Below are 23992 nucleotides of genomic sequence, written 5' to 3'. Positions count from 1 at the left end.
GCTCCGAGGTCCCCCGGGTCCCCCCCCATGCCTGTTGGCTCCCCTGCCCCTCCCCCAGTGACCTCAGGGGCCTTGGAGTGTTGGGGGGTTAGGAAGCGGGCGGGGGAGGAGCTGAGTCCAACCAGGTATTTCCCCTGGCTGGGCCAGCCGCACCTGGGAAAGATGGGGGGCAGGCAGGAGGACGGTGGGGGCCTGGGCTGCCCTTTGGTCTCTGCAGAAATGGAATCGGTGTGAGTAAGATGCAGTGTCTCTGCCCCCACCAGCAAGGCCCCCAGCAGAGCTGGGTGAGACTGTGGTCCTAGCGAGGGCAGGGGTCCCCCGGGCGGGCGCTCCCCCCTCTCCTGCAGGCCCGCTGCCCTCCTGACCTCTTGGCTTCTTCCGGTCCCTGTCCCCCTCGGCGCTGCCAGTCGAGAAACCAGTTCTGTGCTTGTGCTGGAGAAGGATCTCTGGGCTGACTGGGCGCTTCCCCGGCAGCGGCAGGAACCTGGCAGGCCGACAGCACCCCGCCCCCCGCCAGGGCCTCTGGGGTCTCTGCCACCCCCCTTCCCAGCCTGCTTCCCCTCCAGGGAGACTTCTCTTCTCCTCCGAGCAGCCTTGTACGGGGCAGGGTGGGTCCCCTCCTCCTGCCCCCCCCCCGCGCCTTTCCCCCAGGCTCCCCACAGGGCCCTGACAATCGCTCCCCACAGCAGGGTCAGCCCCTGGCCCAGTCACTGGCACGGAAGGGGGCAGGGTGAGACAGGGTTGACCCCACTTAACCCCAGCCCATGGTCTCCTCCTGAACCATCACTCAAGTCCCAGGACATTCTGGTCCCTTTCTCATCACCCAACTCCGCCAACGGGAAGGGACTTTCAAAGGCCATCTCCTCCATTTTTCTGCCTCCTCCTTAAACGTCTGCCTAACCTCTGCCCCTGCCCAGCGCCCCAGAAACCTCAGACCACTCCTAGCGCCTCTGCCAACCTTTCACAGGCTTGGCCAACCTCCCCCAACTGCCCCCAGGGCACTGGCCGGCCGTTTGCAGGGGGCGTGGGAGATCAGAAGGCCGTTTGCAGGGGGCGTGGGAGATCAGAAGGCAGGGAGGAAGGCCGGGGAGACCTGGGGCCTCTGGAGGAGACGGGACTCAGGTCTGAGCTCCCACCCCCACCCCCGGAGGTGAGCAGGTGTGTCAAGCCAGGCTGGGATTCAAGCTGGTGACTCAAGCCGGAGCAGACAGTTGCACGGTCCTCAGCAACCAGCCCTCCCTCCCGCCACCCCAGGTGGAGGAAGCTGGGAATTCTAGAAGCAGAGAACAGAGTCCCAGAAGGAAGGGCCCTCAGGGATCATGCCTCTCCTTTGTCTGAGAGGAAACTGAGGACCAGAAAGGGGTGTGGCCTGTTTGGGGGGTCGCTCAGGCAGCAGGGAAATCACTGGTGCCACAAAAGGGGGCTGCTTGGGTCCAATACAAACCAGCTCAGTCCCAGCAGGTGTCAGCTGGGCCCCTCCACACCCTCTTGCTCTCCAGTGAGGGGAGTGGGTTCTTCAGGGTGGAGAGAACTCTCCCTGCAGTCTGTTTTCTGTCTCTCACCCTGCAGTGGGGCAAGCAGGTGCTCCTCGCTGGGCCCCTCTCTTCTTCTGGGCCACAGATTATGAGGCCAGGACAGGTGCCGGGGCCCTTTGATCTCAGGTGGGGGATTATAAGCTAAGGTTTCAGCAGGAGCCTAAAGGCAAGGGTATCCCGGGCTCAGCCCAGAGCCGCCTGGGGAGGGAGAGCCACCGTCCCTGGGCCCAGCATGGGGGCGGGACACCCAGCCCCCATCCATCTCAGCCCACCCGGGGATGCGTCTGAGCATCAGGAAGCCTGGGGGCCTCCCCGACCTGGGTGACACAGGGGGAAGGTATCGCCGTCAGGGGTGCCTGCAAAGCCAGGAGCCAGGCCAGGCCAGGCCCTTCACAGACGGGCAGCATTTATCCCCCTGACAAACATTTTCAGAGCTCCCCTCTGCGCAGACCCCGCGGTGGCCGGAGCCAATGCGATCCCTCACACAGCTTTCGTCATCTCCCAGCCACTGAGGAAATGTTCTCTGACCCCCTGCGAGGTGCCCAGCGTGTCATTCCACAGGCCACCTGGGCTCTGGAGCCAGGGTGGGCACTTGGAGCTCGCTGTGCGGGACAGGGTACGGAGAAGGACGGCCCTCTCCTGCCCCTGGGGCCTCTGCCAGCCTCAGGCTGCCTGGGGCTCAACTGCGGCCTCTCCTCCCGCCGAGCAGAGGCTAAACTTTTCAGACAAGCTTTCCTGTAATTGTCCTTCTGTCATCACAGCTCCTGACGCAGAAACCAGCCAAGGGACTGTGGAACTGCACAGGCAGAAAGGTGAGGTCTCCCCCCAGCAGCCCGTCGCAGGGCAAGAACGTGGGCCACAGCCCAGCCGGGGCCAGGGACTCGCCAGAGGAGAGATTCACCCTCCACAGCCCTCTCTGGCTCACTCCTGCCCTTTGCCCCCATCCCTCGGGGGAAGTCCTTCCTCAAGGCTAACTTAAGTGCCTCTGCTGCAGCGTCCGCTCTTCAAGGGGACGGAACCCAGAGGACAGGCTCCGGTCTCCAGTAGCTTCAGGGACCAGGCAGGGGAGTGTGTGGGCGCGGCCGGGCGGAACACTGGCTGCTCCCACCTCCCTCACCTTTCTTCCCGTGCTCTCCACCAAACTCTCCCGGCCCTCCCCTCGCCTCAGCCCCCAACTTGGGCTCCTGGCTGGGAGCCAGCATTGTTCCTGCCCAGCTCCCCGCTCGCCTCCTCCTTCCCTCCCTGAGCACCCGCCTGCCCCATCCCTGCGAGCCCGGGCTGGGGGCGGGGGGAGCAGGACTGCTGGTCTCAGGCTCCGCTTCCTCCTCACGCCGACTCCACCAACAGAGAGGGCTCCGGAGCTTGGGTTACTTGGGGCCCCCGGTTATTTTTAATGCCACCAGCTCACAAGATAAATATACCCTCCCCTCCCCCCGAGCTGCCCGGATGGAGCCCCTCCTTCTCTGCCATTCACCCAGGTTCTTCAGACCGGGCTGGCTTCTAAGGCCTTCCCCTCACATGCCCTCCTAGTGGGCCCCCCTCAGCCCTGGACTCCCAGCAGAGAGACAGCATGGCCCCCAAATCCCATAGATGACAGGGGAGGTGTCCTGGCTCCACCTAATGCCATCTTGAGACCTGTGCCCAGCAAAGGGCTCCCAGCGGAGCCTCCCCCTGGGAGGGGAGGCTGGGGCAGGCCTCCCAGAGCCTGGGGAGCAGGGGGAATTGGCGCTGGACAGGAGTCGCTCCTGCAGGTGGGGCCCCAGGGCCCCTCTCCTACTTGGCCAGGGGCCAGGGGTGGGGTGGGGTGGGGCTGGTGGAGGCCCCTGCTGCCTCCTGTCTTATCCCACTCTGCTCCTGGTAGGTCCCACAACGCAAGTTCTGCCTGCAATTAACTTCTTGCCTCTTGCGTTGGTCCAGAGAACATTCTGACAATAGTTCAGGGCAGGAACTGCAGCTCTCCAGGGAGGGCAGAAGAGGGAGCCTGGGATCAGGATGGACTGCTGTTCATTCCTAGACTGTTGGAGTGCCGGGAGGGGAAGCCGCCAAGGCTCTCAGGACAGATCCCAGGTGAATCAGCCTGCAGCAGGCGGCTGGTCTGTGCACCAACAACAGGGCATTGTCTCCCTCGGTAACACCTGCTGCAGGACAGAAGCAGGTGACGGTCGCCTCTGTCCAGGCTGGCCTCTGGCCACACAGCTTCCACCTCTCACAGGCCTGTTTCCTGGACCCACAGAAGAAAAGCCTGGGCCCTTTTACCCAAGAGCCCCCACAGGCCCAAGATGACCCGTCCTCTGTATTTATTTTCAAATGCTTCATGCACTCTGTCATCAAGAATTCTTTTTAAAAAATTTTTAAAGATTTTATTTGACAGAGAGAGACAGCGAGAGAGGGAACACAAGCAGGGGGAGTGGGAGAGGGAGAAGCAGGCTTCCCGCCGAGCAGGGAGCCCGATGCAGGGCTCGATCCCAGGACCCTGGGACCATGACCCGAGCCGAAGGCAGACGTTTAACGGCTGAGCCACCCAGGCGCCCCTGTCATCAAGAATTCTATTACACGCAGTGGCACACCTCTCGAGCCCCTGTATCTCTGACCTTCTCCACAGAGGGGACCGCCGTCCTCTCCTTCAGTTTTATCCTCTGCTTGCTTTCCAGACATACTTTGACTATGTCCACAGGACACACTGTTTTGCAGGGTTTTGAACGTTTAGGTTCTGCCCCTGGCTTTTCCTTCTCCGCGTGAGGCTCGTGAGCTTCGTCCACGGGGCTGTGATTCCACAGTTGTATCAAATGAACACACCTCACGGCCGGAAAAAATCAAACGCCTGATGGCGCCAAGAGGATGCGGAGCAATGGGACCTGCTTGTGCCCCGCTGGTGGAGAGTGAACTCGCACACCCACGTTAGAGAACGGTGAGGCATCCTTTGTCCAGTGAAGATGTGCGTTCCCTCCCAGACGGCGCCTGTGGGCCAGGAGGCCTGGGTGAGGGTGCCTGGGAGGTGTCGGGCACCAGGACCCACGTCCCCACCTCCCTCACCCAATGCTCCACTTCACAGGCAGACGTGAGCTCCTGGGGAGGACCAGGCACCGGGCAGGCAGAGGTGAGCAATCCGGGTTCAGGCCGGGGAGGTATTACTGTCCCACCTTAGATGAGAAGCTGAGACTCAGAGAGTTTAGGCGTCTCTGCAGGACTCCGACTCGGGTGTGACTCAAGAGCTGGCAGTCTGGACAGCCCTGCCCCACTGCTCCGGGGGCCTGCGTGCCCACCAGGCATGCGGCGGGGTGTCCGTGGGGTGGGGTCAGTGGGGTGCCCCGGCCCAAACTCCACCCTGGGGTGTGGTCTGTGAGGCAGCAAACACCTGCCGGGAGCTCCGTGTGGGCAGGACATCCAGGCACTGGCGGCCCAGCCCGCGCCCCCCATCCCACCTCCAGTGCACCCCCAGCAGCTCCCCTGTCCTTCTCTGTCCGCTTCTCCCAAAGCTGGGTGGGCCGGTGGTGGTGGGAGAGAGAGACTCAACTCTAACCAGGGGAGAGGGGCTTGAGTCCCAGGTCGGTCACCACCTGGCTCCGTGTGGCCCACAGTGGCCCCGAGTGAGATGACAGGAGAAGCATGAGGGACGTAGAGACTGGACTTCTCCACGGGTCCCCTCTGACTCATCCTGTGATCCCACCATCTGCTTCATTCCCGGAGAGAGGGACGCGCCGTCCGAATTCTGATTGTGTGGTCTTGGATAGGTGACTTAACCTCTTGAGTTGTCTCCTCCAGTGGAAATCATGGCCGATCACAATAATGTTACCTGCCTCACTCCCTAAATCGTAGTTTTTAGAAATTCAGTTTCAGGGGAGGATGTGGCGCTTCTTGAGGCAACAGCGGCCCCTGGTGGCCTCGCCCCACGACAGGGCACAGACCCGTGCTCACTGAGCCAGGAGTGGGAAGGCTGCCTCTTTGCGGGGTGCTCACCGAACCCCAGACGCGGAGGGCCGGAGATGGAGAGGGACAGCGCGTCTCTGGACCTTCTCTCCCAGAGCAGCCTCATCCACGCTCATGCCCGCCCCCCCCATCTGCCCCGCTCTGCCTTCATCCTTCTAAATCGGAGCCCCGCCCTGCACACCTCCCCAGGCCACAAGCAGGGGGTCTTCACGGTCCCCCCGCCCCATCCCCACATCTCACTCTTCCTGGAGCTGACATTCTAAGTATTCCCACATCTCTTTCCCCCTCTCCACTCCCGGGCTCGGGTCTCATCATGTCGAAGCTTGGTGGGGGCATCGGCCTCGTGACGGGCCAGGCTGCCTGTCTCTCCCACCGCCCCCCCACCCCAGTCCTCCGCAGTGATCTTCCTAAGATGCACATCTGACCAGGTTACCCCTCGACTGAGGTTAAAACCCTTCCATGGCTCCTCACTGCCTTGAGGGCAAAGGCCCCACTTTAACCACACTGCATCCTGCTTTGCCTGCCTGTCTACGGATCACACTCTGCAGCCCCATGTGTCGGATAGGCCCAGACGCTCCCGGGGATGGGGGTCCACATGAGTCCTCCGTGGTTCCTTTGCAACATTTATTCAGTGCGTATGGTGCCCCTAGCATTCAAGAGGGGTTTGTGAATACTGTTCCAATACATGAATGAGAAAACCCAGAAGGGTACGCTGACGCCTCCAAGTGGCCTAGAGGGACTGGGCTCTTTGTTCAGTGCTCTCTCCACCCTACCTGCTGTCTGTCCATCAGCCCCCTGGCCAGGAGGAGAGAGGGCCAAGCCGGCCAATGCCAGCCCCATGCCCGCTAGCTGGAAGGAGCGGGACAGGGAGGCAAAGGGAGGGGCTAAGTTAACGATAGATGCCCTGGGCTCTGCGTTCTGAGGCAAAGAAGGTGGGAGAGGAGAGGTAACCAAACTGAGACCCTCTGAGATCTCCCTGACCCCCTCTCCGGTCCCTTCAGGACATCTGGCAGACCCCCTCCGAGATTCTTTGTCCTCCTAGAAGGGGGAAACAGGGGTGAGTGTTGCTTACCCAGTGCTGTAATCAGCCCCCCTCAGGCATGGACCTGCCCCGGGGGGGGGCCTTTCATGGAGTCCTCTTGGCACACCAAACCTCACCTGTCCCTCCCTGGGGCCCCCTCTATCCCCCGCCAACCCTGTCCACAGTCTGTTTCCCTTACTCAGCGAGGCCCAGAGGGCAGGTGAGCAAACTCCCAGCCCAGGAGTGGGACACCAGCGTGCCCTTCAGGCGGACCCCCACCCCTGAGGACTGGTCCCCTCGGGAGCCCACACCTACTCGCCTTGGGGGGCATCACACTTCCCCTCTGAGCCAAGGAGGGAGAAGCTGCAGCCTGCCTTCCAGGGCTGGCCTGCAGCCCAGCGTGGCCGTCCCCATGTAGACGGGGTGCAGAGCCTTCCCGGCGGCTGTGGGAACGCTCTTCCGGGGGTGTGTGGTGCTCAGAGGCTGCCGCTTTTAGCTTTGGAGCTTAGCTGGGACATGAGTGTATTGAGAAAGTCTTCATGAAACCTTACTCCAAGTTCTCTTGCCGCCCCATCTTCTTCCTCTGAGATCAATTCCAACCTCTCAAGGTCCCTCTTAAAATATGGTATCCAGAACAATCCTCCACGTACGGAGGGCAAGGGGGCTCTCACCTCTGGTCTGCACACCCTGCGTCCGTTAATGGCTTACTTGGCTGGGCAGCCATTTTACAGTGTTGGTTCATGACAGCTGTGGTCTGCTAAGACCCTCAGGCTGTCTTCAGTGGATCCGCTCTCCTCTTCACTATTCCTTTCTTTTTTTTTTTTTTAGATTTTTTTTTATTAATTTATTTGAGAGCAAGAATGAGATAGAGAGAGCATGAGACAGGGGAGGGTCAGAGGGAGAAGCAGACTCCCCGCCGAGCAGGGAGCCCGATGCGGGACTCGATCCTGGGACTCCAGGATCAGGACCTGAGCCGAAGGCAGCCGCTTAACCAACTGAGCCACCCAGGCGCCCCTCACTGTTCCTTTCTTAGGCTGTTGCCTTTGAAACCAAAAGCAGATTTTTACATTTATCCCTACTAAACGTCATCTGGTTCATTTTTTTCTATCTGTATATTGGACAAATGCGGCTTCTAGGCTTTCACCTGGGTCTTTAACAAAAATCTGCGACAGTTAAGACGGAGGACAGAACTCTGCAAGAAGCCCCACGGAGACTTCCTCTGCCTTCTGAGGAACATCTCTGGGGATGGCCACTGAACTTTGTGTCTGCCCACTGTAGTATCATGTGGCCCATGTGTCCTGGGCCCGGGCCCAGAAGAAGTGCAGCCAAAGGCCTCACAAAAATCCCGTAATCCAGTGCAACCCCGGGGGAGGGGGAGAGGAGGCCATTTGGGCCTCCATGCGCCCACGGAGGGCCTTCTTTTCCTGAATTGGTCATTGCTTCAAATATCACTTACCTGTTTACAACCTGCTGAGCGTCGATGTGGCTCTGTCAGGCCGTGGAGGCTGGAACCCACTGTCTCCTGCCTTTGGAAAATCAATACCACTCTTCTCAACATTCTAGAGCATCTTTGCTCCCCGTGGTCCCCAAACTCACCACCAGTGTTCATGGGAGAGTTTGCTCCAGTGTAATGGCTTTCGTGGGGATGGTCTTCAAAGACTTCCCCACACGTGGCTTGCTTGATCTTCGGAACAAGCTTATGGGAATGGGTATTAACCTCCTTTACCAACCAGATACACTGAGAGTCCCTTGGAGAAGTTACGCAATCTGCCCAAGGTCATTTAGCCAGAAAGTGCAAAAGTCAGACGCGGGGCTCTCTCCTGGACACAGGTCTTGGGAGCCCACAGCCCGGGCCAGACAGCAGGCTTTGTGGGGTAATGTGAGAATGGAGAAGCCTCAGCCTCAGGTCTGCACTGACCCTCAGTCAGTCCCCCTTTCTACACCCACTGACCCCTCCCGGGCCTCCGGTCCACGATTGGTAGTGGATTCCAAAGCCCAGCTGCCCTGGGGACAGGGGTGGAGGTATTGGTGGGATGGCCTTCTGGTCACTGTTCTACCCCCACCCAGAAACCCTGTCCATGCTCTGTGCTCCCCAGTTCTCCGTGGACACTTTGGGAGCTAAGTACTGTTTTTTTTTTTTAAGTTTTTGTTTGTTTGTTTTTTAATTTGACAGAGACACAGCGAGAGAGGGAACACCAGCAGGGGGAGTGGCAGAGGGAGAAGCAGGCTTCCCCCAGGGCAGGGAGCCCGATGCGGGGCTCGATCCCAGAATCCTGGGATCATGACCTGAGCCGAAGGTAGACGCCCAACGACGGAGCCGCCCAGGCGCCCCAGGAGCTAAGTACTGCAATAATCTCGCTATATTTATCCCCACCAGCTGACCCTGAGCGTCCATCCCTGCTGCCTTCACAGACCAAACTATGAGCCCCTCCGGCGAGGGCGGCTGACACATCACAGGCAGGGGTTAACACTTCCTAGCCTAAACTGGGTTTACATGAGCAGCAGTTCCCTCCCCAGAGATCCCCTCCGTCCCCTTGTGGCCCTGCTGCCCTTTACTCTGCGTTCTCCACACCTTACCTGTCCCTCACTTCCTAGCTCAAGGGCGCCCTCCTCCGCTTCCAGAACTGCAGAATCCTCAAAGGGATGTTTTGCGGATTCAGTCAGGGAATGCCAGTAAGATGTTAGAACACGACCCGGCCCCTTACAAAGGCTCAGGAAACGGGCTGGTTGCGAGGCAGCGGGCCTCTTCTTTCCGCCTGCTTCCTCCTCCGGGCCTCGTCTGCGCACCACCAGGGGGCCCCCTCTGCCCATGAAACCCTCCCGCCCCCGCCCCACACAGCGAGGGAGGGATGGCGCCCCTTTGCCTGAGAACTGGGGGAGGCCTTGGCCTACCTGAAACGCGGGTTCGTGAGCCTCGGGCCCCACGGAAGAGCCGTAGGAAGGAAGGATGGAGGTGAGTCGGGGGCGCGCAGCCCTCCCCGGACCTCCCGGGTTCCCGGCGTGTGCGCACGTGCTGCGCCCTCCCAACAGAACGTGTGTGTCCTTCTGCCCTCTCTCTGCAAGGCCGCCTTCCCCCGGCATTTCTGGCAGCAAAACAGACCAACGGCCAGCGGCCCCGTGAGATGCCCCTCACTGCTCCCATTTTACGGATGAAGAAACCGAGTCTTGAGTTCCGGAAGTGGTACCGCTCCGGGGTGTGCTGGGTAACAGAGACTCGCCCCGTCCCACCCCCTCCCCCCACCCGGGCCTCGGTCCCCGGGGCCCCCTCCACAGGCCCAGGTCTGGGCACGGCCTCCTTCCCCAGAAAGCCACTCGGTGGGATCGGATTCCCCGGGCAGCCGTCCAGATCGGCTCCAGGCTCCGGCACAGCGCGGCGCCCGGACGCGGGCCCGGCCCGCTTCCCGAACTCCAGGGGTTAAGGCTCGGGTCCCGCCCCTTTTCCCGCCTGGCTGGCGGGAGTATGAATAGCCTCGTTCCCACTCCCGACGTTCAGTCGCTCGGCTGCTCCTCGCTCCGCCCCGCCATTGTCCCCGCCGGGCTCCCTTCTCCCTCCCCGTCCGTCCTAAGAGCTCTGAGAGTTGCTGGCTTCTCCCGCCGCCCCGCGTCTCTCCACCTTCGGTGGGTCAGACTTGCGAGCAAGATGGAGGGCTGCCTGGGGGAGGAATCTTTCCAGATGTGGGAGCTCAACCGGCGCCTGGAGGCCTACCTGGCGCGGGTGAAGGCCCTCGAGGAGCAGAATGAGCTGCTCGGCGCGGAGCTCGGGGGCCTCCGGGCACAGACCGGGGACGCCTCCTGGCGCGCCCGTGCCGACGACGAGCTGGCGGCCCTGCGGGCCCTCGTCGACCAGCGCTGGCGGGAGAAGCACGCGGCCGAGGTGGCGCGCGACAACCTGGCGGAAGAGGTGGAGGGCGTGGCGGGCCAGTGCGAGCGGCAGCGGCTGGCGCGGGAGCGGGCGGCGGCCGAGGCGGCCCGCACCCGGCGTGCGGCCGAGGCCGAGAAGGGCGCCCGGGCGCGGCTGAGCTCCCGGGCGGCGCAGCTGGAGCGCGAGCTGGAGGCCGTGTGCGCGGCGCACGAGGAGGAGCGCGCCGCCCTGAGCGCCCGGCCCCGCGCGCCCGGCCGCGCCGCCGCGCCCCGCGGGCCCCCCGCGCCCGCCCCGGAGCTGGAGGAGCTCACGCGGCAGCTGGGCGACGCGTGGCGCGGGGCCGTGCGCGGCTTCCAGGAGCGCGTGGCGCGCATGGAGACGTCGCTGGGCCAGGCCCGCGAGCGCTTGGGCCGCGCCGTGCAGGGCGCCCGCGAGGGCCGCCGGGAGCTGCAGCAGCTGCGGGCCGAGCGCGGCGGCCTGCGGGAGCTACGGGCGGCGCTGGAGCAGAGGCTGCAGGGCGGCTGGCAGGAGCGGCTGCGGGCCACCGAGAAGTTCCAGGTGACCGGGGGGGGGGGGGGGTCGGGGAGCCGCGCAGGCCCCGTGGGGCCAGGGGCCCGGGAGCGCGGTGCGGGGTGCGGCTGCCCATTCAGGGGCCGCTTCAGAAAGCCCGTAGTGGTGCCGGAGGCCCTCGACTCTCCCAACTTTGTCTGGAGTCGGGTGGGGATGGCGGGCTTCGGAGCCGTGCGGAAGAGCACACCCCTGGCCGGCGCCGGCGGGCAGCGGAGCGGCCTCCTCCCTGGCCGGGGCCGCGGGCTTGTCCCCGCCTCTGCTGTCGCTCCGAAGATGCGCGGGCCACCACTCCCAGCCCCAGCTCCCCCAGCGCTGAGTCGGCCCCGTTCCTAGCCGCCCTCCTCCCCTCGACAGGAGGGAGTCAGGGGCCCTCGAGGCGCGGCCACCAACCGGCCCTACTCCCTTGTCCCAGCTTCTCAGCTCCCCCCAGCACATTCCAGAAGCCGGGACAGCTGCTCCCCCTCACCCCGCGCAGATGGGACCAGCAGCTGGGAAAACAGCCTCCCGCCTGGGCCAGACAGAGGTCTGGCCACGGCCACCTCCCACCCCTCCTCTGTGAGGAGAAAGATTCCAGAACATGTGGGAAGTGGAGGGGGTGGGGGCCTGGTGTGAGGACCGACCAGGAGACAGTGACTGGGACCGTGCTCCAGGCCTCTTGATTAATCGTTTTTCCTTCTGCGTTCGCTTTCTCTCCCTCTCCTCTCTGTAAGCATCTCCTCTCCTCCCTCACCTCCCCCTCCTGTGGGAGCTGAAGTCCCGTTTGCGCTCCGCATCCTCAGAGAAGGAGCCGGCCCATGGGAGAGCCCGGGAGGGCCATCAGCCTCACCTCGGGGGCTCCAGAGGGGGCGCTCCGGGCAGGACGGAGGGGGTAGAGGCAGGAGTCGGTCAGGGAGCAGGCTAGTTAGTGGGGGGCCGGCCCTTCACGGGCTGCCTCCCCTTGTTCTGCAGCTGGTGGTGGATGCCCTGGAGCAGGAGAAGCAGGGCCTGCAGAGCCAGATTGCCCGGGTCCTGGAAGGTCGACGGCAGCTGGAGCACCTCCAGATGTCCCTCAGCCTGGAGGTGGCCACATACAGGTATGGGTTCGTTGGGCCCACCCAGGTGCAAGGATGCACAGGCGCTTGCAGGCCGAGCTCCGCCCAAGGAGCCCAGAGCCATGGGTGGTGGCCACTGGGCTACCTCTAGGTTCTGTGACTCTGGGCTGATTCCTACCGCACCAGGACGGGTTCCACCCGAGCCCACCTGTTCCGCCGTGGGTTCGGGACCAAAATAGTCTCCTGTGCCTGGGAAATCTCCCAAGGAGAGGCGAGGCTGCTGAGTGGGGCGGCCTCAGGAGAGACAGCTGGACACACGTGGGGCCTCTCCATCCAGAGCCCTGCCAAGGGGCTGAAAAGCCAAAGTGTGTGTGTGTGTGTGTGTGTGTGTGCACGCGCGCATGCGCGTGCGCGCACAAACTCACGCTGAGGCGATGATGTCCTTGGGCAGCCCCACCAAGGAGAAATTGCAGGTTGGGGGTGGGGCACCTGACCCGGGCCTCAGTCTCCTTGTCTGGAGATGGGAGATGCGAGGGGTGACATCCAAGGCCCTTCCATCCTGAATGTCATGGGCCTGACTCCCCTCGAGCCCTAGCGCCCTGGCTGTGCCCAGCCCTTCTGCTGATCACATTTCCTGTTGGCTCCAGAAAGGCTGAGACCGAGCAAGTGCTGCCTCTCTCAAAGCGACAGTCTCTTCTGGGAAACTGGCCTGTCCGGCTGAGGACCCGGTGATGGAGCCTGAGGACGGGGCTTTGCCACAGGGTGGGGGCTAGGGCTGGACATGCAATGAGGACAGTACCCGGAGAACTCATAGGCCAACTAAGACAGCGGCCCTGGGACAGGATCAGGAGGGCAGGGGAGGCAGGGCCCTGAGAGGGAAGGTCAGTGAGGGTGTTGGGCTGAGGAAGAGGGCACTGTACCTCCACGGGGCACAGAGCTCAAAGCAGGTGCCCCGTCAGCAAGGACAGAGGTGAGACCATGGCAAACACTAAGCAGACTCAGAGTCCTTGAGAGGAGCAGGATGTTCTGCATCACCCCTCCCCCTCTCCGTCCCCTCCTATTCCCCGTGGGGCACGGAGGCAGGGTCATGGACACAAAGACCTCCATTGCCCCGAAAGGCTTGGGATCCAGAGTACTTAGAGGTCCCAGGATGAAGGCCTTGACCCCCAATCAAACCACTCAGGCGAAGGGTCTGGGCAGGCTTAACCACTGGTTTTTGAGGCATGAAAAGGATTTGGAGAGAGAGAGCGGAATTCATTTGCTTTTGTCTGTGACCAGCTTTGGGGCCCCTGGGGGAGAAGGAGGGAGGCTATCCCATGGGAACGGCCTGAGAATTCCCACCACCACCACCCCTCCCCCGGGAAGCCCCCTACTCAGACCCTCCGGAGGGCACTGTGGACAAAGGCAGCAATTAGCATGAGAATGGGCCCCACAGGATGGATGAGATCACTGGGAGGGGGGGGCTGTGTGGGTGTGTGCGCACTGTGTGGGAATCTGCCCTGTGTCCCAAGTAAGCGTGTGATGCTGTGGGGTGTGTCCATGGGACACCCCGGGTGCAGCCAAGTGTAATCCCACGCGTGGCCTTGTGCTGCAGTGGAAATGAAGAGGAATCGGGCAGGGCCAGGGACACAGGCTCAGCCGAGTCCTCCCTGGCTGGCTTGCCAGAGGCCTGCGGGCGGGTGGCTGACCCAGCATTTCCTCCCTCATCCGCAGGACCCTCCTAGAGGCCGAGAACTCCCGGCTGCAGACTCCCGGCAGCGCTTCCAAGACTTTCCTGGGCTGCCAGGGTAAGAGGAGGGGCCAGACCCTCCCCCCCACTCTCTCCTTCTTTGCCCTTTATACCCCAGAGTGATTCCTCTCCTGGGAGACCCAGTCTAGGTCTTGACTCCTTGGCCTCCTGTAGCAGTGAGTGTACTCTCCGCCCAGCCCGTGGAAGGTGGGGGCAGGGCTCATGGGTGCTCTTGCCAGAAGTGGTAGCTGCTTTGAAGCTCCGGGCCACCGCCAGTCCCTACTGACGCTGTTTCTTCCCCTCTGCCTTTCCAGACCCTAAGCTGGAGCTGCATTTCCCTGGGACCCCAGAGGGCCGGCATCTGGGACCTTTGCTCACTGCCCTGAGCCCTACTTCCCTCTCCTTGCCCTTGCCTGATACCCTTGAGACACCAGTGCCAGGCTTTCTGAAGAGCCAAGAATTCCTCCAGGCACGTACCCCAACCTTGGCCAGCACCCCCATCCCGCCCACACTTCTGGCTCCCTGTGCCGTTACAGATACAGAGATCAGAGCCCAGGATGCCCCGCTGTCCCTGCTCCAGCCACAGATTGGGAGGCAGCAGGTTCCAGAGGCCCTGCACTCTAAAGCCAAGGTAGCCATCCCTTCCAGCATCCTGCCAGGACCAGAGGAGCCTGGAGGCGAGCAACAAGAGGCCATTACTGGCCAGTCCCCTGAGGATCATATCTCCTTGGCCCCACCCCTCAGCCCTGACCCCTGTAGTTTAGAGGCCAAAGGTAGAGAACCCGGTGGGTCTGGAATGGCCAGCAGATTCCAGGAGGAAGGTGAAGGGCAAATCTGGGGACTGGCAGAGAAAGAAATGGCCATAGAGGTAAAAATGGTGAACAGTTTGCAGCAGGAAACATGGCAAGAAGATGGGGATCTGAACATGAAGGAAATCCAGGACTCCCAGGGTCCTTTGGAAAAAGAAACTCTGAAGTCTGTGGAAGAGGAAATTCAAGAGCCACTGATGTCTCTGGAAAAACAGAGCCATGAGGCACTGAGATCTCTAGAGAAGGAGAATCCAGAATCTCTGAGGTCTTTAGAAGAAGAGAGTTTAGACACATCAAAAGGTCTAGAGAAGGAGAATCAAGAGCTATTGATGTCTTTAGAAGAGAAGGATGCAGAAGTAGTGAGACTTCTAGAAAAAGAGACTCTAGGACTACTTAAACCTGTAGGAAAAGAGGACCCACAGACATTGCAATCTCTAGAAAAGGAGAATCAAGAACCAATGAGGTCTCTTGAAGGTAATCTAGAGACATTTTTATATCCAGAAAAGGAAAATCAAGAGTTAGTAAGGTCTCTAGAAGAGAACTTTGAGTCAAAAAGAGATTTAGAAAAGGAGACTCAGAAGCCACTGAAGTCTCTAGAAGATGAGAATCTAGAAAACTTAAGACTACTAGAAAAAGAGAACCAAGAGTCTCTGAACTCTCTAGAAGATGAGAAGCATAAGACCTTGAGACCTGTAGAAAAAGAGAACCAGGAACCACTGAGGTCTCTAGAAGAAGACAAAGAGACATTGAGGCTTCTAGAAAAAGAGAACCAAAGGTCCTTGAGGTCCCTAGAAGAAGAGGAGCAGGAGACAGTGAGACCTCTAGAAGAAGACAACCAGGAGCCAGTGAGGTCTCTAGAAGATGAGAACCAGGAGACATTGGGACCTCTAGAAAAAGAGAACCAGAGGTCCTTGAGGTCTCTAGAAGAAGAGGACCAGGAGACAATGAGACCTCCAGAAGAAGAGAACCAGGAGCCAGTGGGGTTTCTAGTAGAAGACCTGGAAACACTGAGACTTTTAGAAAAAGAGAACCAGGAGCCAGTGAAGTCTCTAGAAGATGAGAATCAGGAGACATTGGGACCTCTAGAAAAAGAGAACCAGAGGTCCTTGAGGTCTCTAGAAGAAGAAGGCCAGGAGACATTGAGGCCTTTAGAAAAAGAGAACCAGGAGCCAGTGAAGTCTCTAGAAGAGGAAAACCAGGAGACATTGGGATCTCTAGAAAAAGAAAACCAGGAGCCAGTGGGGTCTCTAGAAGAAGAAGGCCAGGAGACATTGAGGCCTCTAGAAAAAGAGAACCAGGAGTCAATGAAGTTTCTAGAAGATGAAAACCAGGAGACATTGAGATCTCTAGAAAAAGAGAACCAGGAGCCAGGGGAGTCTCTAGTAGAAGAAGACAAGGCAACATTGAGACCTCTAGAAAAAGTGAAACCAGAGCCACACATGTCTCTTGGAAAAGACCAGAAGATATTTAGACCTCTTGAAAATGAGAATCAACAGTTATTAAGGTTCCTAAAAGAAGAGAATGTAGAGACAATGAGATCTTCAGAAACTGAGAATCCAGAGTCACTAAAGTCTGCAAGAGAAGACTTGGGAATATTGAAATCTCTAGAAACTCAAGAGTCACTGTGGTCTCCAGAAGAAATGAATCAGGAGACAATGAAACCTCTAGAAAAGGAAATTCAAGAAGCACTGGACTCTGTGGAAGATGACCGAGAGACACTGAGACCCCTAGATAAGGGGGACCAGGAATCACTGAGATCTCTGGGAGGGTGGAACCTAGAGAATCTGAGACCTCTGGAAGAGCTAGGTCAGGAAAGTCAAAGGAACCTGACCGAGGAAGAGACCCCCGAGCAGATGGAGAATCCAGAGTCTCCGAGGTCTTTGGAAGAGGAAGGACAGGAGTTGCCACTGTCTGCCAACCAGCAGGGGTGGGAAGATGTGGTGGGGGACCGAGAACTGGAGCAGGATTTGCCCCCTGGCAGGGCGGCAGCGGGCCAGGAGGCTGAGGCAAAGCTGGACGTGAGGGAGTGGGCTGGCTTCGCCGGGAAGGAGTCTGAGGGGCATGGACAGCTGCGGCTAGTGGCCGCAGGGGAGGTCTGGAGCACAGGAGAGGGGCACCCAGGGAGCCCTGAGCCCAAAGAGCAGAGGGTCCCAGTTGAGGGAGCCAGTGGGGAGGGAGGCACTGAGGGCTTCCGGGGCCCCGAAGGGCAGCCGGAGCAAGTGGGGGTGCCAGGCCTCCAAGCTCCCCAGGGAGTGTCAGAGGTGAGAGAGCCGGTGTTGGAAGGTAGAGATGAGTCCCTGGGGGGTGGCCAGGCCTCCCCAGAGGTCACTTCGGGGTTAGAGACAGCTGTGGGCAAGTCTGCTGCGGGAAGCCGGCAGGGACCAGAGCAGGAGGTGGTGGGGCTGGAGGACCCAGGCCCCCCGGCCAGAGAGGAAGGGGAGGCGTCACCCATGGGCGAGGAAGGTTTGCAGGGTTTGGAAGGGCCCAGAAAGGACCCAGAGGAGGCAGCTGCTCTGGACCCAGAGCTTTCCACCCCGTCCAGGAAGAGCACAGACCCCTTGCAGCCTCCCAGGGGCTGGGAGGAGGCAGAGTCGGAGGCCCCGTGGGGAGCAGAGGCAGGGCTCCCCGCTGAGACCAAGTGCCCCTCTCACAGTGGAAGCAGTAGGGGTACCCCTCAGCCCAGGCCCCTGGGGTCAGAGGAAGCAGGAAAAGATGCAGAGCTAGTGCTGGGGCCCCCCAGCCCAAGGCCCACTGAGCCCCGGGCACCCACCCCAATCCCTGGAGATGCCCCTGGGCTCGAGCTCCTGGCTGAGGGGAGCCAGGAGGCTGGCTGGGGGCTGGAGGGCAGTGCAGAGGCTCTGGGAAGGCTGGAGGGGGAGCAGGAGAAATTGGGTTCTGAGGGGAGCCCTGAGGATCTCCAGGAGGAGGGGGAGGAGAACAGAGAAGACAGCGAGGCTGATGAGCTTGGGGAGACTCTTCCTGACTCCACTCCCCTGGGCCTCTATCTCCGGTCCCCAGCCTCCCCCAAGTGGGACCTGGTTGGAGAGCAGAGGCCCTCCCCTCAAGGGGAGGCCAGAGAGGAAGGCTGGGATCCTTCTGTTCCGGCCCCTGAGGGCTGTGGGGCTCAGCCTGGGGAAGAGGAGGAGGAATGTGGTCAGGACTCTGACTTGTCGGAGGAGTTTGAGGACCTGGAGACCGAGGGTTCTCTCCTTCCCAGCATCCCCGGGGAGGCTGTGGAACCTCCAGGCCAAGTGCCTCAGCTGCTGCTGGAGCCTGCAGCCTGGGACGGGGATGGGGAGTCCGATGGGTTTGCAGATGAGGAAGAGAGTGGGGAGGATGGAGAGGAAGACAGAGAGGAAGATGGGAGGGAGTCGGGGGCTGACCAGTGGGGCCCAGGGTCCTCTGTGGGCCCCCTCCCGGCCCTGAGTGGCCCTCAGAGAGGGAACTTCCTGGGGTCTGAGACCACAGATGGCAGCGTCCCCTGGGATGATGGCCTGAGGGGCATGGCAGCCGATGTTGGCATGACAGCCGATGTTGGCATGACTGCCCTGGAGACTGAGTCCCAGGACAGCACGGAGCCCTCGGGCTCGGACGAGGAATCTGGCCCTGTTCCCTTGGAGAGGGAGGACCAGGTCCCCGGCCCTCTGGGAACCCTCAGTGGGGTGGGAGACATGGGCCTGGGAGTGGGGGACAGCCTGGGTGTCAATAGCCAGGGCCCCAGCCTGAAGGAGGAGTTAGAGCATGTGAATGGGGGGGTGTTAAACGGGCTGCAGCAGTCCGAGGGAGGAGGGCAGGGGAAACTGGGGGGCCCTGAGGCGGACCAGGGCAGCCCCTTGGAAGAGGAGGAGGACGAGGGGAGTGCCCTGAAGGCCCCTTGGGCAGGATCTCCTCTTCACCTTGGCGTGGGCCAGTTCCTGAAGTTCACTCCAAGGGAAGGAGATGTCGACTCGTGGTCCTCAGGGGAGGACTAGGGAGAGCTCCTCCCTCACTGAGGACTCGGGGTGTGTGTGTGTGTGCGCACGTGTCAGGGGGGTCCCTCAGCCCCCTCCCTGCTCAGAGGCAGCACCCTTAAGTTATGATCCCTTGACCCGTGGCTTCTGTCCCAGAGGCTGGCCGGCCAAGGTGAAGCAGGGTGTGGTATGGGGGTGCGTCCCAAGAACGGAGGCTCCAGAATGCAACCCAGCCCCTCCGACCCTGCTGTCCCATGAGGCTTCAGCCAGCTGAACCACTGTAGGACTAGGCCCCTTTCCTCCCACACCCCTTCTCCCCCTCCTGCCATCTGGAAAGGGCTCCTCCCAGGGGAGGGGGCTGTGGTGGTCCTCACCACAGGGCTCACCAGCCCTGTCCCCCCTCGCTGCACCCTCTCGGGGTGTCTGGCCACTGGGTGAGGATGTGCTCCCAGGTCCTGACCCCCGTATTCCTGCCATGTTGTGTCTGGCTCATCCCTGCCTGAATAAAGTAGTTCTTCCGCCCCCGAAGTCTGGACTTTTCCTTCCCCAGTGTGGGGGCTCCTCAGGGCCGGGCGGAGTAGAGGAGACAGGGTGACTGGGGAAGAAGCTAATGTTGGGGAGGGGCTGCCTCTGAGGAGAGAAGGAACTGGAAGGCCTCATGGGGCCCAGGGAGGGCTGGGTGGCAGTCCAGGTGACCCCAGTGCTGGCAGAAGTCAGGCCCATCATCATCTCTGCCCACAGCGCTGATGACAGGGATTAGGCCTGGGGCCACCCCACCTTGTGCATCCTCCCCGCTCCCCCGGCCCCTCAGTGCCGCCAGGATAATGAGCCCCTTGCCTCCAAACCCAAACAGTCATCTGGCCTGCAATGTTGGCTCCAGGTGGCTGGGTCAGAGCAGGATGAGGGAGGCTGTGTGGCCTCTGGTCAGTGTTTAACCTCTCTGGACCTCAGACTCAGCCGCAGTGAGGGGCGCTGGGCTGGGTGACGGGGAAGGGGTTGGGGGGTGCCTTGGGGGCAGGAAGAGCAAGAGGAGGCTGGGGAAGGCCGGGGCAGGGGGGGGCTGCAGCTTAGATCTTCAGTGGGACTTGCCTCCCGAAGACAGGATGAGGCCGTGAGGTGGGGGTAAACCGAAGCTGTCAGGTGTGAAGGAGCCAGGGGCTCTGCTGCCAACTGGGGTTCGGCCTGGGGTCCCCCCAGCCACAGCTTCTCCCCGCCCCCACCTCTCTCCCCAGGAGTGCTCTGGGTCCCTGTGAGGGGCAGGGAGAGACCAGGGGTTCCCAGGTTAGGTGGGGCCTGAGGCCTTGAAGTCAGGATACCCAGAGAGAAACCATTCCTGGCTCAGCTCCGCGGGAAGGAAGGGCAGGCAGCCCCTCCAAGTGTCCGGCTGGGGGCGGGGTAGGGGCGACCGAACAAACGTTCCACATTTGGAGGCCAGCCCAAGTCCGGGAGCAGGCTCTTCCTCTCCCCAGGCCCAAGGCTGAAGGCAGGGGGACAATGAGAGGATGGAACCCCAGCCCCAGTCCTAGCCCCGCTGGCTCGCACTCGGGTCCTCTGGCCAAAGAGGGGTGGGCGGACAGGAGGCGCCCCGAGAGACTCCCGCTGTCTCCCTCTCCACTCAGGAGTCTCTGTCTTGGGCGCCAAGGCCCTCATGTCACACACACCCCTGCCCTTGGGTGCAGGATGCTGTCTGTCCCCACCCTTCTGGCAGCCCAAGGCCCCTGCTCTCCTTCCTGTGCCCACTGCTGGCAAGGCCTGGTCTGATCCCGCCAGCCCGCCGGGCCCGGGGGCCAGCACTTCAGCATCCAGGCAAGTAGGGCCCACCCGCTGCCCCTCTTCATGGGACAGAGGAGCCCTGTGCTTGATCTCCCCAGACCCTCGGGCACCACCGCCTGGGCCAGGGGCCAAGGACAGAGGCCACGCCGAGCAGTCCTTCCCTGTCCCCGGGTGTCCCTCCTGCCCCCTGATGCTGGGATCCCTGGTCCCCTACAGAGTCACCCCCACAGTCCTGAACAGGGGGAAGGATGTGAGTTAGAGGTCAGGGCTTCCGGAAAGGGGGTAAGTAGTGGAAGGTGTGTTCTCTTTGGAAATGGCAGTCTGTCGATGCAGCAAGAGAAATGAAGGCTGGACAGTAACAGCGCCATTCGGGGAGCGATAAGAGGAGTGTCACTTTTCAACAGATATTTGCTGAGCACCTACTATGTGTTGTCACTGTGCAGACCCTGAGAATCCGGGGTTCCTTACCCCCTTCTAACTGAACAAGGGCTCCTGAATGGAAGTCACGTTTGAAGAGAGCCGAGGAGGAGGAGGTTGTGGGAGTGCAGAGCCGAGAGGCTGGGGAGCCTCACCTGATCTGGGCTGGGGGGGAGGGGGAGGGAAAGGATCCTAGTCAGAGGGCGCAGCATGTGCGAAATCCTGGGGCAAGACCAGAGAGCCCAGGGGGCTGAGGAGCAGGGGTAAGGCGTGTGTGGCCAGAGGTGGAGGGTGAGGGGGAAGAAGGTTCGCAGGAGGCTAAGGAGAGTCTGGGTCTCTGGGCTGAGGCCTTGCCAGGCGGCCGGGAAGTGTGCACGTCTTCCGGGGGGCGGGGGGCGGGGGGAGCCTCTGATGGCTTGAGGCCATAGGTGGCAGGACCAGGTCTGCATTTTCAGTATAGCCTGTGCTGGCCAGGAGGGGCTTCGGGGAGGCTACTGCAGTGGTCCGAGCAGGCCCACTGGTGGCAGTGGGCACGAAGAGGACAGCAGTAAGGGAAGCAGGATCTCAGCTCTTGGGGGCCCACTGTGGGGGACGGAGGGGGTGTGGCAGCTGGAAGAAGGGGGTCCCATCTTCTGAGCCAGAGAATCCGGAGGAGCTGCCTCGGAGTTCAGGAGAGAGGGCCAGGGTGGAGACAAGAGCAGGAGGGTGGGTGGCCTGGGGGTCACCCAGACAGAGCCCAGGACAGAGCTCCCAGGTACCTACCCGCAGAGAGGCCACACTTGGGCAGGAGCCACAGGAGAGGCCAGGGAGCGGGAGGGCCCCGGGGCCCGCAGCTCAGCGGACCCCGTCCTCTCAGAAAGTTCCAGGAGAGCGCGGACTTTGTCCAGCCCAGGGTCTCTGGGGGCCCAGGGTGCTCAGCAAACAGGTAGGGAATGAATGAGGGCAGGAACTGTGATGAGGTCAGACGACAGGAAGCGTTTCGGAGGGTGGAGTCCCCAGAGGAGGGAGCGAACAGGCAGCACCCAACCCCCCAGCACCCCCCCAACACGAGGACAAGCGGGAGGTTATTCTGGGGCCTCTGCCGGGTAAATATAGCCTCGGAACGGGGTGGGGGCGGGGTGGGGGGCCGGAGGTGGCTTCCTCGGTTTGTATGGGGCACTTCCTTATAAGGCCATGCAGGCCGCGGCGCCAGAGGGTGAGGTCAGGGGCTGAGCGCTCCGTTCAGCCAGGCTGATGCTGTCGCTGCTCTGCCACCTCGGGGCCACCCGCTGGGTCTCCGAGGGAATCAAAGGCCTGGGCTTTGGGCTCGGGCCAAGGGAGCTCCGAGGGGGGCCTCTTAAAGGGCCGTCGGGCTTCCTGCCGGCTGTGCGCGCCCAGTGGAGGGGTGGGGAGGGTGTCGTCCAGGGTCGTCTGAGAAGGCAGCGCTGGGGCCCCGCCACCTGAGGCTCCATGAGGCTGTGGCTCCCCGGGGTCTAACCTTACACCGCCCCCTGCTGGCTGCCCCTCTCGCTGGGGCCTCTTCAGATCAAACACTTAAGAGTTCATCCATTGCTTCCAAACGCACTGGCCCCTCAGCTCCCTGCGCTCCCCCCCCCGCCCCTCCTGGGGGACCAGCTGCTGCCACTTGACCCTTTGGTGTCCCAGCTGCTGTGTCTGCATTGGTATCCTTGGCAGGCAGGCAAGAAGGAATGTGGTTTAATTTCAGCTGGAATGTGCCCTCTGGGGTGCCCACAGCGAGGGGAGGGGACGGAGACCAAGCCCACCCGAGCCCAGGAAACCCAAGAAGACTCTGGGCTTGGGGACGGGCCCCCGGGTCCCCCGGGACCCGCTCCCACCCTGCAGCAGAGGCTCTGCTCGGGGGGAGACGGGTCCCACAGCGGGATGGGTCTCCCTGGGAGCTGGGGAAAGAGACGCTTCTTGTGAACGCAGCAGCGCGAGTGGGTAAAGAAAGGACCCAGGCGCCTGCTCCTAAGTCCATGGGCCCACCTTAGAAAGACAGAAGAGTCTCAAGGCACTAAACCAGGAAGGGACTGAATGAAGGAGGAGGGACAGAATGGCCTAAGGTGAGGCCCCCACCCCCCCACCCCCGAATCTGGGGCAGGAAGCAGAAGGAAACAGGGAGCTGTTTCCTGTCTCACATCCACGTCTCTGCTTCTGTCTCTGCTGGGGGGCCCCTTTCCAACCTAGCACCCCCACACCCAGATCACACTCGTCTCTTCTCCAAATTCCAGGAGCAATGGACCTGGCTCCTGCTTTCCCACGTCTTCCCCAGGCCCCATTCTTCCCGGGTCCCCAGGGTGGACGGCCCTCCTGTAACCTGACAATGGGAGGGGGCCCAGACCCCATAGGCCCCTCCAGTCTTGTCCAGGAGCCGCAAGCTCCCCTCCTCCAGCGCCATTCTCCCTGCCCACCCCCATGACTCAGCTGCGGCTCCAGAAATAAACCAAGGCAGATGCCGGGGGGCCACCATCGAGGAACCAGCTCTCAGCAGCTGTGGGCTCAGCTGCTGACAAGCCAGGGCCCCAGGGTCCCAGGAAGGGTTGCTGGAGGCTTCGGGGCTGGGGAGATGCCTCACTGGCTCTGGCCCCTCCTGGGCCCTTGCTCAGTCTTGCTCACCACTCACAAGCCCACTCTCTTTCCCTGTCTCCCCGGTTTTGCCTCTCCACATCTGGTACCTGCTTTTCTCCCTCTCCCTGGTTCCTTGCCAACTCCCAAATCCCTTGGTCTCTCCTGGGCTCCTTCCTTTTCTATTCACCTCACATGTCACAGAGAACTTCAGCTCACCTTGATGGGGAAACTGAGGCACAGAGAGATGTCCCCTGCCAATGCTCCTAAGGGTCCCTAGACACCTCTTGGGGTCCACAGAACACAGGTCAGGGGGCTGTGGACTGCTCCCCTTAAATGCCCCAGTCCCAAGTGGTCAACGGCCCTCCCTGGGCTAACAAGCTAGCCAAAGATTAAAGGAAAACCATCAGGGAATAAACACACAGGCTGCAGATCCACCCACTCAGACAATTAGAGGCCAGAGTCCTCCGGTGGGCGAGCGTCCTCACATTCTTCCTCCTTCTCCCTCTTTTCCTGTCTTTCCCCCACTTCCCCACCCCTTCCTCATGTTCTGCTGCTGAGTCTTTCAGTTCTTCCTTCCCAGGAGGAAGCCGGCTGCTTTGTAGCAGGCGGAGTGGAAGTGAGATCTCAGGAAGGACTGTGTGGTCTGGAGGAGGCAGATGGGAGCCAGGGCACCTGGGTCCTCACTTCAGGCAGGGATCGGACTGCAGTCCCCAGGATGAGCCCTCCCAGCCCCGGGGGTCTGACCGGCTGAGCATTTTTGGAAGTCTTTAGGCAGCCAGGACAATGGGGCCCTTTCTCTC

At 61.5% G+C, this 23992-nt stretch overlaps 1 protein-coding gene and 1 long non-coding RNA gene across 4 annotated transcripts; one reads left to right on the top strand and one right to left on the bottom strand.

Annotated features, from left to right (window-relative positions):
• Positions 1-3996: 3996 nt before the first annotated feature.
• On the bottom strand, positions 3997-10245 carry LOC118013938. The gene is made up of 4 exons (XR_004680155.1): positions 10190-10245; positions 9376-9566; positions 7940-8009; positions 3997-5291 (listed from the first exon to the last, which is right to left on the bottom strand). It is a non-coding gene; the product is annotated as an uncharacterized LOC118013938 (long non-coding RNA).
• NES (nestin) lies at positions 9815-18962 on the top strand. Of its 3 annotated transcripts, none has more exons than XM_035009836.1 (4): positions 9815-10903; positions 11864-11988; positions 13660-13733; positions 14212-18962. In XM_035009836.1, the coding sequence occupies exons 1-4, from the start codon at positions 9944-9946 to the stop codon at positions 18453-18455; spliced, it is 5403 nt and encodes a 1800-aa protein (XP_034865727.1). In that variant the 5' UTR covers positions 9815-9943; the 3' UTR covers positions 18456-18962. The 3 variants fall into 3 exon arrangements, with proteins under 3 accessions (XP_034865727.1, XP_034865726.1, XP_034865728.1); XM_035009835.1 differs by having other exon boundaries at positions 13990-18962; XM_035009837.1 differs by lacking the exon at positions 9815-10903 and adding an exon at positions 11376-11438 and having other exon boundaries at positions 13990-18962.
• The last annotated feature ends 5030 nt before the right edge of the window (positions 18963-23992 follow it).

This window comes from Mirounga leonina, unplaced genomic scaffold (genome assembly GCF_011800145.1).
Source record: "Mirounga leonina isolate KUSES-001 unplaced genomic scaffold, KU_Mleo_1.0 Mir_154, whole genome shotgun sequence".
NCBI lineage: Eukaryota > Metazoa > Chordata > Mammalia > Carnivora > Phocidae > Mirounga > Mirounga leonina.
Note: the sequence above shows the minus strand (reverse complement) of the source record. Positions and strands in the feature narration are given on the sequence as shown.

Excerpts from the sequence above, each read along its gene's own strand:
- NES (XM_035009835.1), top strand. The coding sequence starts at position 9,944 with ATGAATAGCCTCGTTCCCACTCCCGACGTTCAGTCGCTCGGCTGCTCC. Across the intron at positions 10,904-11,863 it reads GGGCCACCGAGAAGTTCCAG|CTGGTGGTGGATGCCCTGGA; the intron begins GTGACCGGGGGG and ends CTTGTTCTGCAG. Across the intron at positions 11,989-13,659 it reads CTGGAGGTGGCCACATACAG|GACCCTCCTAGAGGCCGAGA; the intron begins GTATGGGTTCGT and ends CCTCATCCGCAG.